The following is a 15,606-nucleotide window of genomic DNA, read 5'->3' as shown; positions in this document are numbered from 1 at the left end:
TAGCCTTATGTTTGCTCCTCTAATATTTCTGGGACATTTAGGACCAGCTGAAATATTTAATACACTTTGGCCATTTCTTAACAAAACTAGGAATATCTCGAGTTAACAAACTGCTTTTCTGGGATGATTGAAAGTATTTTGACTTTCTATCACATTCACCACTTCTTTTGGTCCTAATTAGGTTAGAGGGAGAAAATACAACATCCACTGTTCTAAATATTATAGAAAATAACAACAACATTAAGAACCTAATAGCTGTTAGTTCTTAAGATTTATTCTTATTACATATGTCAGCGGTCCCTGACCTTTTTGGCACCAGGGACCAGTTTTTTGGAAGACAGTTTTTCCACGGACGGGGGTTGGGGGTGGTGGTGGTTTCAGGATGACTCAAGTGCATTACATTATTGTGCACTTTATTTCTATTATTATTACATTGTAATATATAATGAACTAATTATACAGCTCACCATAGTGCTGACAGGAGGTGAGCTCAGGCAGTGATGTGAGCGACGGGGAGCGGCTGTAAATACAGATGAAGCTTTGCTCACTCGCCGCTCATCTGCTGTGCAGCCCGGTTCCTAACAGGCCACGGACAGGCAGTGTTCTGTGGCCCGGGGGTTGGGGACCCCGATATATATAATATATAAATATATGTATTTCATATTATAAAAATTTAATGAATAAGATACTTCATAAAACCTAAATAGATTATGAGTAGATTTGATAACATCATTAAAATAGCTAGTTCACACATGCATGAAATGATTTCAAATATAATGTTAAAAATTAATAAAACCCACCTTTATCACCATACCTATCGCATGGAGCTTACATTTTGGCATTTATTGTGAAAAATTTAGCATTATGCCTTTATGGAGTAAATGCTTATTGGAGTGTCTTCACATTCATTTTTTTGTTCTCTTTTTTGTCAAATGAGATTATTCTTTTATCAGCAGTCTGGACGTAAGTAAGTAACTGAAATGCTGTTTGCACAGCTGCCATGAAGTTTAGTACTGGGACATTACTTTGATTTTAATGAAGTAAACATCTGTTGCTAAAAAAGCCCCAAGGCTGTTGCTTCTGAGTAATGAATGTCTTCATTTACCACTGAGTATTGCAGTCTGCTAGCTTAGCTCTGCTATCATTGTGTCTGTGTTTCCTTTCAACAGGAGCATGTGAAATGGGTTCATGCTGAAATGGTAAATAAAAACTCCAAGCTAAAGCTAATTTATGTGACTCCAGAGAAAATTGCAAAAAGCAAAATGTTTATGTCAAGACTAGAAAAAGCCTATGAAGCAAGGAGATTTACCCGAATTGCTGTAGACGAAGTTCATTGCTGTAGTCAATGGGGACATGATTTCAGACCTGGTATGTATGTTGTATCTAGAAAACCCCTTGATGCTAGGGACTCTTTTCTTACTCAGCTTTACATGATGGAAATCCCTGCTTCCATTAAAATTATCTTCTTAGGTAGTTATTACTCATTTTTTCTTGCCTTAATATAAGGGGAGTCAAGAGGCAGAATCTTTGATCTCTTTACCCCTCACCCCCATGGTAGTGTTTATTAGTCTAATTGCCTTTATCTTTTGAAATGTGTGCTTATTAGCAAATATTATACCTTGCCATCTTTAGCCATAAAGGCTTACTGACCTCCAGATTCTCCTTCACATCTGTTGAGGAATTTGCATCTGCTTCAGATTTGTCTCTTTTAGTCATCATTCTGGGTGTCTTTAGCACCCACTTCAGGATCTACACCCAACTAACTCCTCAGTGTTAATAGTTCTATGGTATATTTTCGTAACTTTATTCTTTGCTTCTCCAACAGAATCCTACAGTCATAGCCTGAATCAGATTACTCAGACATGTTCTGTGCAAAAAAAATCTGAAAATTAATTAAATTGTTTGGGTTTTTTTGCTATTGAGTTGTATGAGCTCTTTATATATTTTGTATATTAACTAACCTCTTATCAGGTATATGATTTGCAAATATTTTCTCCCATTCCATAGGTTGCCTTTCATTATGTTAATGGTTTCCTTTACTATACAGAAGCTTTTTAATTTGAGGCAACCCCACTTGTTTTTTTGTGTGTGAGTTTTTTTGCTTTTGTTGCTATTGCTTTTGGCCTCAGATTCAAAAAATCGTTGCCAAGACTGATGTCAAGGAGCTTATCTCATATGTTTTCATCTAGGAGTTTTATGGTTCCAGATATTACGTTTGAGTCTTTAATTCATCTTGAGTTGACTTTTGTATGTGGTGTAAGATAAGGGTCCACTTTTATTCTTTTGCATGTGGCTGTCCAGTGTTCCCAACACCATTTATTGAAGAAACCATCATTTCCCCATTATATGTTCTTGGCTCCTTTGTAGTAACTTTATTGACTGTATATGCGTGGGTTTATTTCTGGGCTCTCTATTCTGTCCCGTTACTTTAGCTATAGCTTTTATTTGTATGTTCTTATACTTTTATTACTGTAGCTTTGAAACATAGTTTGAAATCAGGACGCGTAATACCTCTGGCTTTGTTCTTTCTCAGGATTGCTTTGGCTATTTGGAGTCTTTGTGGTCCATACAAACTTTAGGGTGGTTTTTCCTATTTCTGTGAAAAACACCATTGGACTTTTGATAGGAATTGCACTGAATCTGTAGATTGCGCTGGGTCATTTGGACATTTAAACAATATTAATTTTTCCAGTTCATGAGCACAGAGTATCTTTCCATTTGTTTGTGTCTTCTTCAGTTTCATTCATCAGTGTCTTTTAGTTTTCAGTGTATAGATATTTCACCTTCTTGGTTAAATTTATTCCTGGGGATTTTATTCTTTTTTGATCTAGTTTAATTTCTCTTTCTGATAGTTGTTATTAGTGTATAGAAACACCACTGATTTTTGGATTTTGATTTTGTATCCTGCAACTTCGCTGAATTTGTTTATAAGTTCTACAGGTTCTTGGTGGAGTCTTTAGGGTTTTCTATGTATAGTATTATGTCATCAGCAAATAGTGAGTTTTACTTCTTTCATTCTGATTTGGATGCCTTCTATTTTGTTTTCTTACCTAATTATTGACTAGGACTTCCAATCTATGTTGAATAAAAGTGGTGAGAAGGAGGCATCCTTGTCTTGTTCCTGACCTTAGAGGAATAGTTTTCAGCTTTTCACCATTGAGTATGATGTTAGCTGTGGGCTTGTCACATATGGCCTTTATTATGGTGAGATTTGTCCCCTCTAAACCTACTTTGTTGAGAGTTTTTATCATGAATGCATGTTGAATTTTGCTTTTTCTGCATCTACTGAGATGAGCATGTGATTTTTAGCTTTCATTTTGTTACTGTGGTATATATCACATTGATTGATTTGCAGATATTGAACCATCCTTGCAATCCTGGAATAAATCTCACTTCATCATGGTGTATGATCCTTTTAATGTATTGCTGAATTTAGTTTGTTAATATTTTGTTGAGGATTTTTGTATCTATGTTTGTCATGGATATTGGCCCATAACTTTTCTTGTAGTGTTCTTTCCTGGTTTTGGTATCAGGATAATGCTAGCCTCGTAGAATGAGTTTGGAAGTGTTTCCTTCTCTTCTATGTTTTATAAGAGTTTGAGAAAGACTAGTGTTAATTCTTCTTTAAATTTTTGGTAGAATTCACCAGTGTAGCCATCTGGTCCTGGACTTTTGTTTGTTGGGAGGTTTTTGATTACTGATTCAATCTCCTTACTAGTGGTTTTTCTGTTCAGATTTTCTATTTCTTAATGATTTAGTTTTGATAGGTTTTAGTAGGAATTTATCTGTTTCTTCTGAGTTGTCGAATTTGTTGGTATATAATTGTTTACAATAGTGTCTTATAATTGTATTTTCATAGTATCAGTTGTTATGTCTCCTTTTTCATTTCTGATTTTATTTATATGAGTCTTCTCTCTTTTTTCTTGTTGAGTATGGCTAACAAGTTGGTCTATTTTATCTTTTCAAAAAACCAGCGCTTAGTTTCATTGATCTTTTCTATTGTCTTTTTAGTCTGTATTTCTTTTATTCCCATTCTGATCTTTGTTATTTTCTTCCTTCTGCTAACTTTGGGCCTAGTTTGTTCTTCCTATTTTAGTTCCTTGAGGTGTAAAGCTAGGTTGTTTATTTGAGATCTTTCTTGTTTCTTAATGTAGATGTTTTTTGCTATGAACTTCCCTCTTAGAACTGCTCTTGCTGCTTCTTTTAAGTTTTGGTATGTTCTATTTCCACTTTCACTTGTCTCAAGACATTGTAAAATTTCTCTTTCTTCATGTGTATCTCAACTAGCGTGACTACAACTAAATGCCTCCCAAAAGGCCTGTTCTTTTTCCTTCTATCTGGTAACTGGGAATCACTATTTGCCCTGTTGCTGTGCGCAATCAAAAACTTTTTTTTTTCCTTGATCAAAAACTTTTGATTTGCTTCCCTTCTCCATGTCTTTCCCTCTTCCTCCCCATTCTCCCAAGCAATTTCCCCTTCAATCTTCCCTATCTTAGAAAATCACTTAATAACCACTCACACATTTACTCAAGCCAAAGTTTTAGCAAATCTGTTTAGTCAGGGTCTAGTCAGAAGACAAAAGCCATACCAGTTATTTGAACACAGAGAATTTACATTACATTATGTAAAGAATTGTTAACTAAGTAAAAAGTGATTATAAGCAGCTAACTGAAAAAAGGAAAAGAAAACTAATGTATCATGGAGGTAAAAGCTAGAAGAAGCAACTACCATCCCTAGGGCTGGGGGAACAGGAAGGAAAGGTTGGGATTGACGCGATTTAGAAACCTAGAGGAGGGGCCTTGTGGAGCTGATGCTCAGACCTATGGGAGGCCCAGCTCCCTGGTGCTGGTGTCTGTGGAGGCAGAGATAGGGTGGACCTGTGATGAAGTCAGTTCTGCAAAGCTTAGAAAACTGCCAGCTGTACTCAGCTGCTGCTAAGTGGTGGATAAACCTTGCTGGGGCGACATTCCCGAGAACACCAGCAAACACACAGGAGGCAAACTGGAAGGAGCAGCACTCTTCTTCCTCCCCCAGCCTTGTACTTTGTGCTTCCAGGGCCAGCTGGCAAAGCAGAGATTCCCCACTCCAGCGCCACAAAGCGGAGTCTAGAAGGGTGGAGTTGGAGCTGAGAACGAGTAACTTCATGGTGGCACACTGTCCCTGACTTATCCTACCTCTGCCGATCCGGTCCACCACCAAGTCCTGTCGCCTCCACCTCTAAGTTGAATCTCAAGCTTGTCCACTTCTCTTTGTCTGTACTGCTATTTCTTAAGTCCAGCTGGGCTCCTTTCCACCAGTCTACTACACTAGCTCCCTAGCTGGTCTCTGTTCCAGTCTTACCCTTTTACAGTTCATCCTTCGCCCAGCAACCAAATCAAATCATGTTACTTCCCTCCCTAAACTACCCAGCAGATTCTCTTTGTACTTAGAATAAAATCTACATTCTTAACTGGGGTCCCTAAGACCATATGTGATCTGTCCCCCGTTTGCCTCTGCCCCATTTCCCCTCACATGTTATACTCCAGCTACAATAAGGTTATCATGATGACCACTTACCATGCCCTGATAATCAGATACTTATTGATTTACTCCTTGTATTGTCTGATTTCTTTGCTTGAATTGTAGTTCCGTTTGCATAGCACCTTTGCCCTGTTCTCACTTTATCTCTGGTGCCTAGGTCTCTAGGTGCTTGGCACATAGTTAAAAGTGTTCAACATATGCCAGGTGATGAATGGATGAACCTTGGACTCTTCCCCCACCCTCCCCCCACCATATCCCAATAGTCACTAGGACCTATGGGGTTCCAGTTCATGTATTTCAGTCTTTTCTTTCTGATTTATCCTCAGTGTCATGCCTTATTTCATATTCACTGTTTTTAGTTTTCCAGTCTGTCATTGCCACCTTTTAACTTGTCTCCCTTTCTTCAGCCTTTTGCTTTACTCCAGCCCATCCTTCACACTTCCACCAAAAGACGATTCCTGAAACATAGACTGTGTCCTTTATCTGCTTGAAAAATCACACGACTCCTCATTTCCTATAGGGCAAAGTTCTAGCTCCTTAGAATCAACCAAGTGTTCAGTTCATAGTTTTACTTGAACCTGCCTTTTTTTTTTTTTTTTTTGCGGTACACGAGCCTCGAACCCACGTCCCCTGCATCGACAGGCGGACTCTCAACCACTGTGCCACCAGGGAAGCCCCTTGAACCTGCCTTTTTATGCTCTTTGGAGTAACAGTATCAGTCAGGGTTTGTGTAGGGAAGCCGAGCTCTTATGAATGTTAAGGGATAAGGGATTTATTTTAGGAAGCAGACCTTGCGCAATTGTGGGAGGAGCTGGGGAAGGAAGGTCTGGAGGGGGAGAGTTGGAGGGTCAGAGAAAAGTCACTGACTAGTCCTGGAGCACTGGTGTGGGAGGACCAACCAGAGCTTGTAGGGAAATCTGCAACTGGCATGGCCATTGCCAGAGGGGCTGCAAGGGGGAGCTTAGCGAAGTCTCTGGTTAGTTTCCTCTGAGTAGCCGTCACCTCCGTGGGTCTGCTGCCAGGCATCTAGGGGGCCGGCGTTGATCAGCGAAGCCTACAGCTGGGAAGAAGAGCTGAAGGAGGAATGGGGAAGAACTGGGACAGGCTGGCATTTGTCCACCATCCTATCCGCCGGGAAGGCCCTTCAGAGTGTAGCAGCTGCTTCTCTCCTGCCTCCCAGGCCTTACACAGGTTCCTCTTCTGGTCCAGCTGTAACTTGGAACCATCCAGGGAACAGAATAGAGTTCCCAGCCGACTGGGGTTGACAGTAGGTCCATCTAGCACAGCACCCTGTGGTCTAGCCCCTCTGAACTGCTTGTTGATACCTGAACCTGCCGAGTGGTTTCATGCCAGTGTGTTTGCCGCATGTGTGCATGCTGCTTCCTCTGCCTGGTGTCTTCTTCTTCCCTTCCTCCCGAACTTCTGCTGGATTCTTCCAGACCCAACTCAGATCTTACCTCCCTTGAAGCTTTCACAACTTCCCAAGCAGTTACTTTCTGTTCCGTTTTCATACGAGTCCTCTACCTTAGCATTGAGCCATCTCTCCCACATTTCTTTTTCACTTTTCTCCAGATAGTTTAAGTCCTTAAGGGTGTACTCATAGACAACTTCTCTAGTGACTTAGATGTGTCTAATAAATATGAGGCCAGAACGGCTTTCCTGAAGTGGGTTATATAAAAACCAATGCCCTCACCAAGCGTCTTCTGTTCTGAGTTTGCCACTCTTGGATGATGCCTGTGGTAGATGGGTTTCGACTGATGGCCTTTTTATCTCTCGTCAGTTGCCATAGATTCAAACACTATGGCTCCTCCCACTCTGCCTCTCGCATCCACTGTTCAGCAGGTATAGACCAGTGCTCAGCTGATTGGAAATGTTGTGGTATTCCCTGTCGAACACACCTATGGCCAAGAAGTGTTTCTGAAGAACCAGTCAAAAGTAGAGTAAAGCCCGTCTTATCACCAAGGCTAGGCAGCAACCACAGCTTAGATATAGATGGCTGTGGAAGTAAAATTGCAGTCATCTTGATGATCTGCAGCATGTTAGAAGATGTAATTTACTCCTTAAAGGATAGCAAGAGGGCTACTTTGTTTTTTGGGTTTTTTTTCCAGATTATAAGGCCCTTGGTATTTTGAAGCGGCAGTTCCCCAATGCATCGCTAATTGGGCTGACTGCAACTGCGACCAGCCATGTTTTGAAGGATGCTCAGAAAATACTGTGTGTTGAAAAGTGCTTTACTTTTACAGCTTCTTTTAATCGGCCAAATCTCTATTATGAGGTATGTAACTTTTATGTCAATTTATTTTTTATTTATTTATTTATTTTGTGGTACGCTTCGGACGCGCAGGCTCAGCGGCCATGGCTCACGGGCCCAGCCGCTCCGCGGCATGTGGGATCTTCCCGGACCGGGGCACGAACCCACATCCCCTGCATCGGCAGGCGGACTCTCAATCACTGCGCCACCACGGAAGCCCTATGTCGATTTATTTTGTGAAGGATTTCAGAAGGTTACTTTTTCATTATGTCTATTTACGTCACAGTTAATTGTTTAAAAGTTTAAAAAAAATCAAGTGAGTATAAGCAGACTTATTAAAGAATGCTTTCTTCGTATATCTCCTGTGCTATTTAATTCTTTGCTTGGTTAAGTAGAAAACACTGCCTCATTAAATTTGCGTACACGCTTTCTTATGCAAGGATGGAGAGAAAGCATGTATTGATACTAAGGACCCTAATGACATCTCTATAGAAATTATGAAATAATGCAAAAATTAATATACCATTAAATATTTGCTAATACTCCCTATTTAGATTTTATTTGATATACAACCTTGAAAGGTAAATAACCTCACAGCTGTTTTTACTTTCCAGTCCTTTTAAGGATAGACTTAATATTTTTCTGAGCTCTTACTGACTAGTTGTTTCTGCCATGGTTTATGTTTTTACAAAAGTAGCATCAGAAAATTTTAAAAGTCTCTGTCTTTACAAGTTATTCACTGCTTCTGTGCCTCCTCATCTCTGGTAAATTCAAAAATAAGGATCAAGAAGCATCTGGGAGGTGATAGGGTCAGATGGGCGAGTGAAAGAGTAATAGAAAAAAACACCATGCCCAAGAAAGAGCGGCGCCTTGAAAGTTGTAAGTAAACGACCACATGAATGGTACTCATTAATTTACTTTTTAATAAGTTAACTTTTTTTTTAGGTTCGGCAGAAGCCTTCAAACACTGAAGATTTTATTGAGGATATTGTAAAGCTCATTAATGGAAGATACAAGGGGCAATCAGGTAATATAGACACAAACCAAGTTTGAAGACTGAGAGAGAACTTTCCAAAAGTAGCACGTTATTTACACTAATACACTGAGAAAAAGATTAGCACCAGAAATAGTAATGCATGGCAGAAGAACTTGAAAATATCATGATAAAATTAATTTGCTTGGTGATCTTAGAAATCAGGTGTGGCATTTGCTAATTACACAGATTATAAGAGTCATAAAACTGATTTATTTTTGCTTATTTACACTTAATTGCGTTAAAGAGTGGACCTAATGACATAATGTTAATTATCAACAGCACATATTTAGTAAGTATGCACTGTGTATAAGATTGAAGGTTAACCAGTGATTTTCTAAAGGGATGTAAACTATAGTTCCTTATAGTAAAGGACACATTAAAGAAATAAACAGTACATCCTGAATGAGCTAAGTATAGATGGAGTTGAGAGTGTGTATAACATGTGTTCCAGGATTAATGTAGAGACAAGTGTTACTAAAGCAAAGAGTTGGTATTAAAGTAGCACTTCAAAACTGTTCTGTGGATTTTCAGGAGATATTAATAGGGGCCATGGGTAAAAGGAGTTCCAGGGTCAAATAAGTTTGAGAAAGGCTGCAGCTGTTTATTCCTCCTGCAGAGTCACAGGGTGTATCAGCACCTTAGAAATTCCGACCAGCCCTGCAAACAAAGAGACACATGTGTTTGTCTAACTTTGTTAACCTTCCCAAACTTATTTGCACATGAAACTCTTTTCTCATAGCATGCTTGTTAACATCTTGTGGAGCTGTGGGGCATCAGTTTGAGAAAGACTATGTAGTGGGAGATAAAAGTTGGAGAGAGAACTGAGATAATGGGAACCCAAACTGGTGGCTCCAGGCTTGTTACTGCTCTGGAGCAAGTTGGTGATCAGACCTTGAATTACACTGAAAGATCAGTATGTGTTCAGGGCCTTGGAATTTTTCATAATTCTCATTTTCCCCCATGCATTGTAATTATCAGCCTCTTCAGTGTGAGTTAAAAATTTTCTAGGAATGTACTATATATATCTAATCATTTCTTTTACTACAGGAATAATATATTGCTTTTCTCAGAAAGACTCTGAGCAAGTTACAGTTAGTTTACAGAAACTGGGGATTCCTGCAGGGGCATACCATGCCAATATGGAACCAGAAGATAAGACCAAGGTTCATAGAAGATGGTCAGCTAATGAAATTCAGGTTAAGTAACAGATCTTCAATAGAAGCCTAATTCACCTTTGAATGTATTTTAACTTGACTTAATATGTAAAATGTTAACACATTTTAGGTAGTAGTGGCAACAGTTGCATTTGGTATGGGAATTGATAAACCAGACGTGAGGTTTGTTATTCATCATTCAATGAGTAAATCCATGGAAAATTATTACCAAGAGAGTGGACGTGCAGGTACGTGTAACTCACATCCAGAAATAATTTTTTTTAATGCTTATTTATTTGGCTGCGTCAGGTCTTAGTTGCAGTGTGTGGGCTCTTTCATGGTGCGCAGGCTTCTCTCTAGTTGTGGCACATGGTCTCCAGAGTGCGCAGGCTCAGTAACTGCAGCTCGTGGGCTTAGTTGCCCCACAGCGTATGGGATCTTAGTTACCTGACCAGGGATTGAACCCGCATCCCCTGCAATGGAAGGCGGATTCTTAACCACTGGACCACCAGGGAAGTCCCCTAGAAATAATTTTTAAAGAGCTTTAAAAACACTATAAATGATGTTTAATAATACTGTATTTTTAATCTTCTTTATTGGCTAGTATTTTTATAACAAACAATGAAATCTTTTTTGTAGTTTTGTATTTGCCTATGGAGAAATTTTATTTATGTTGTATTGGAGTGTCATGAATTATTTCTTCTCATATTTGCTAAAATAATTTGATGTCCATCTTTGCCTCCTGAGTTTTTAATTAGTGGTTTCAAGTCTATAATTTAAATAACTGGATTACTTATGGACACATTTGTAAGCTAGTAAGGCTGATTATTGATAGATCTCTTTAGTCATTTTTTTAAAAATTTGACGGCAGCTGTTACAAATTAACTTTCACAGCTTTGTCTGAAATTTCTAGATATATATTTAGACTACAAAATATTGCCAGCAAATTTTATGTATTATTTTTGCATGTTTGACTTTTTTAAAGTAATTATGCAATCTCAAGGTTCTTCCCACTGCAGGTCGAGATGACATGAAAGCAGACTGTATTTTGTATTATGGCTTTGGAGATATATTCAGGATAAGTTCAATGGTGGTGATGGAGAATGTGGGACAACAGAAGCTCTATGAGATGGTGTCATACTGCCAAAACATAAGCAAGTAAGCACGCACCTCTTTGTCACTTTTGTCAATTAAAGACAAGCACAGTATGAAAGCACATGACATTACTTTGAGTCCTTACTCAAGTGAGTAAATACATTAGTGAAACATCAAGTGCAAACCAGTAAAAGCAGATGTCTGAAGGGTGGGAACCAGTACATGAACCTGCAGGATGCCTGAATCTAAGAAAATATATTCTCAGATATAGAGAACAAAGTAGTGGTTACCAGTGGGGAGAGTCGGGGAGGAGCAGTATAGGGGTGGGGGTGTGGGAGGTACTGCAACATGGGGAATATAGCTAATATTTTTTAATAACTGTAAATGGAAAGTAACCTTTAAAAGTTGTATAAAAGTAAAAAAATAAATAGTATCTTAAGTCTAAAAAAAAGAAAAAAGTCATTCTCTGTTTGGGAAGGATAGCTGTGAACTTTTTTCTAAGTGTCTGGTAGAATTCTCCTGTGAAACCATCTAGTCCTGGTCCTTTGTTTCTTGGGAGTTTTAAAATTACTGATTCAATTTCATTACTGGTAATTGGTCTGTTCATATTTTTTATTTCTTCCTCCTTCAGTCTTGGGAGATTGTACATTTCTAGGAATTTGTCCATTTCATCTAGGTTGTTCATTGGCAAATAGTTGTTCATAGTAGTCTCTTTGATCTTTTGTATTTCTGTAGTATTGGTTGTAACTTCTTTTTCATTTCTGATCTTACTGATTTGGGCTCTCTTTTTTTCTTGATGAGTCTGGCTAAAAGTTTATCAATCCTGTTTATCTTTTCACTATACTTAAATAATTAAAAATTATTACTAATAAATGCCAACCATCATCTGTGCCTTCAGCAAATTGAAGTAGTAATTCAGACTACTGATCACAGCTCACCATAACAATAGAATAATATTGGAAAAGTTTGAAACATTGCGAGTGTTATGAAATTGTGACACAGAGACATGAAGTGAGCAAATGCTGTTAGAAAAATGGTGCCAATGGACTCGCTCAATGCAGGGTTGCCACAAACCTTCAGTTTGTAAAAAACACAGTATCTGCAGAGCACAGTAAAGCAAATTGCAGTAAAACAAGGTATGCCGGTAGTTGTGAAATACTGAATCTCAGACAATTTTTTAAAAGCAATGTCTATTAACAACATATGGAAAATATTATTATACGTGGTGGGCAGAATAATGGTCACCCGAAGGTGTCCACATCTGAATCCCTGGAATCTGTGAGTGTGCTACTTTACATGGCAAAAGGGAATTAAGGTTGCAGTCAGCTGATCTTAAAATAGGGAGATAATCCTGAATTATTTAGGTGGACCCGCTATAATCACAAGGATTCTTAAATGTGGAAGGAGGCATAAGATGTCAGAGTGATGTGAAGACTTAACCCACTGTTGTTGGCTTTGAAGATAGAGGAAAGGGGGCCATGAGCCCAGGAATGCAGGCAGTCTTTAGAGTCTGGAAAGGGCAAGGAAACAGATTCTCCCCAAGAGCCTCCAGGAGAAATCCAACCCTGCTGACACCTTGATTTTAATCCAGTGAGACCCATGTCAGCCTTCTAACCTACAAAAATGTAAGATAATAAGTTTGTGTTCTTTTAAGCCACCAAGTTTGTGGTTATATTATGGCAGCAATAGGAAATTAATACAGTATATAACTCTGTATTTTAAAATAGGGATTCTTAAAACTGTTAATTATTTGATAATTTGTATCTCTGATGTTCGCAGCTGTCGCCGTGTGTTGATAGCTCAACATTTTGATGAAGTATGGAGCCCAGAAACATGCAACAAAATGTGTGATAATTGCTGTAAAGAGATTTGTGAGTTGTTTCTTAAATCCTTATAGGCTAATATTTATATGCAGGAATACACGAGGGCAATATTAGACACCCAAAATGGATTTAAAAGAATAAGCAAGGTGTGAATGGAATTTCCCAGATTCAAGAGTGACCACACAAAGTTTTGAAACAGAGGCAAAATTAAAAGCCATATGTGTATGCATTTATTTTATGTTGCTACACTGAGGACGTGTTAAATTTTTAAGAAATGAAGGGAAAGGTTTAAAAGCCTTCTGAATAGAAATACTATTTTAAGTAAGAGAACGCTAACCTCTTGTGATAATCTCGGATGCTTTATAGTTACTGATTGGAAAGAGAAATATAGTGTAAAATAGAGACTACAGCGTATCATTTTTGATCCAGATAATGGCTAACCACTCATAAGACACTAATTTAGCAGTGTGTTGGTGCTGTCTTTTCACTTTTTAAAATCCTGTATGTGTATTATTGGAAGAGCTGGACTAACCCGTTCCTCGTTGAGTTCTGATGCCTTGATCAGTGAAGGTCACAATTTTAACTCTGCAGCCAGAGAAAATTGTTTGTGTTTATTAGATTATTTTATACTGCCCAAATTAACAAAAGCCTGATACATAGATCGGAGTTAGTATCAGTAATTGGGAGTAACTGTCCACGACATTCTTGTCATGAAACTAGAGTCCCTAGGAAGCCATACCGGTTGTCAGAATATTCTTAATGAACATGCATCAGGTAACATGAAGAACAGACTGACTCGCCTGTGAACATCACTAAGTATTTGTCATAATCATGTTTGGCCGACACTCTTTGGTTCCTAGAGCATACCCAAAGGCCTTCTGATAACCAGATTATTTTCTTTACATCACTTAAATCTCAGTGTCTTACAGAGACTGTAGCTTAATCTAGTGATAAGAGACTTGAGCAGTAGTCCTAGCTCAGAACATAGAAACAAGTCAGTGTTTAGGGTGGCTCGCACTGGGTGAAGACTTATTTTTTAAACTAGTCTAACCACTTAGGACGGCCTATCCTTGCCCTAATTTTGAAATCCCATTCACCTGTAACCATGCCTCTTTCATTACAGCATCTGAAAGAAAGAACATAACAGCATACTGCAGGGATCTAATCAAGATCCTGAAGCAGGCAGAGGAACTGAAAGAAAAGCTCACTCCACTGAAACTGATCGACTCTTGGATGGGAAAGGGTGCAGCGAAATTGAGAGTAGCAGGTGTTGCTCCACCCGCGCTTCCTCGTGAAGACCTGGAGAAAATTATTGCGCACTTTCTTATACGGCAGTATCTCAAGTATATACAAACCCACTTCTTGCCCTTTCATGTTGTCTTTATGATTCTCATTTTTATAACTGCAGCAGAACAAATGGTTTTGTGGTTGTTTCATGAGAACTTTTAAACGCTATGCAAAATTTACCTAGTAAACAAATTCAAACTTTGATTACTGTATGTCAAAAAAGCACAAAACTAAAATACTTTCTATAAAGATAAACTACATTTTTATACTAAAAAGTTTTATATTTCATATCAATGTTACTTAAAATTATTGCACTTATTTTTTTTTTTATAAATTTCAGTTTGTTGTCTGCAATTTGTCAAAACCTGATCATTGGCCTTTATCTTCTGCAGAGAAGACTACAGTTTTACAGCTTATGCTACCATCTCATATCTGAAAATAGGACCTAAAGCTAATCTTCTGAACAATGAGGAACATGTTATTACAATGCAAGTAAAGAAGCCCATGCAGAGCTGTTTCAGGGTAGTTATTAATTTTTAGTTTTTATATATTTGAAAAAGACATTAAAGCCTATGGGATGCTTTTCTTTAACTAGTACTCTCCTGGGTCCAGTGGAGCATAAGAAGAGATTAAGTCAGTTTTCTTCCTGGAATCTGGGTATAGAAGAGAGAAAACCTACTTTTGTGTTCTGTAGAGGTATTGAGTAGAAGAATATAGACTAGGGGTTTCCAACCTTTTGGGATGTGAAGACTCCATTTAATGTCTGATGTTATGAGGCACCCTGCCCTTGCTTGTGGTCACTGTTGGCTGAGAAGTCTGCCTGTGCAGCAGAGGTTGAAAAGCACTGTCACAAACTAACTGCTCTCAAGCCTGCAAAAGCACACCCGGCACCAGTGTGTCTAAGGACATGTCAGGTGTTCTTTACGGTCTTGACAGCACAGCCCCTTCTATTTAAGATGGGGCGCATACTAGAAGAAATTGGAAGATAAAAAACAAGACCACTGGACACTTAATTAAAGAGGTGATACAGAAGGACTATTGAGATTATTAATCTCCTGAGAAAATGGAATAGCTGAATTTTTAACCAGTGTTTGTCTTGCTGTTGTTTTGTAGGCTGAATCACCTCAAAGTTGTCATTCCGAAGGAGCTGATAAAAAGAGGGAAGAAAAATCTCCAAGTAACTTCCAGAAGAAGTCGGAGAACATGCTTCAGCAACCTGATTGTAAGATTACAGGGGCTAAGAAAAGAAAAATTGATAATGCATGAGTTGAGTGCTTCTAAATCTTCTAAGAAAAAGTTTATGCATGTATACACCATTAGTTTTGTAGTTAATCAAAAGTTTAATTTTAAGACAATTTCATTAATATTTTATTCATATGGAGCTATATTTTCAGAATTTATCTAAGTATTGAAGACTTGAGAATTTGAGACCTTTTGAAA

At 38.3% G+C, this 15,606-nt stretch overlaps 1 protein-coding gene across 1 annotated transcript in view; it reads left to right on the top strand.

Annotated features, from left to right (window-relative positions):
- Positions 1 to 15,565, top strand: part of RECQL (RecQ like helicase) — a 33,035-nt gene extending 17,470 nt beyond the window's left edge. The window contains exons 6-15 of the mRNA XM_060024408.1: positions 1,170 to 1,368; positions 7,629 to 7,795; positions 8,717 to 8,798; positions 9,855 to 10,003; positions 10,092 to 10,209; positions 10,981 to 11,119; positions 12,836 to 12,927; positions 14,003 to 14,222; positions 14,559 to 14,688; positions 15,280 to 15,565. Coding sequence (XP_059880391.1) covers positions 1,170 to 1,368; positions 7,629 to 7,795; positions 8,717 to 8,798; positions 9,855 to 10,003; positions 10,092 to 10,209; positions 10,981 to 11,119; positions 12,836 to 12,927; positions 14,003 to 14,222; positions 14,559 to 14,688; positions 15,280 to 15,432 — 1,449 coding nt within the window. The 3' untranslated portion in view covers positions 15,433 to 15,565. The remainder of the gene's footprint in view (positions 1 to 1,169; positions 1,369 to 7,628; positions 7,796 to 8,716; positions 8,799 to 9,854; positions 10,004 to 10,091; positions 10,210 to 10,980; positions 11,120 to 12,835; positions 12,928 to 14,002; positions 14,223 to 14,558; positions 14,689 to 15,279) is intronic.
- The last annotated feature ends 41 nt before the right edge of the window (positions 15,566 to 15,606 follow it).

Source organism: Delphinus delphis, chromosome 11 (assembly GCF_949987515.2).
Source record: "Delphinus delphis chromosome 11, mDelDel1.2, whole genome shotgun sequence".
Taxonomy (NCBI): Eukaryota; Metazoa; Chordata; class Mammalia; order Artiodactyla; family Delphinidae; genus Delphinus; species Delphinus delphis.
The sequence above is the reverse complement of the archived record's forward strand: the minus strand, read 5'-3'. Positions and strand labels throughout refer to the sequence as shown.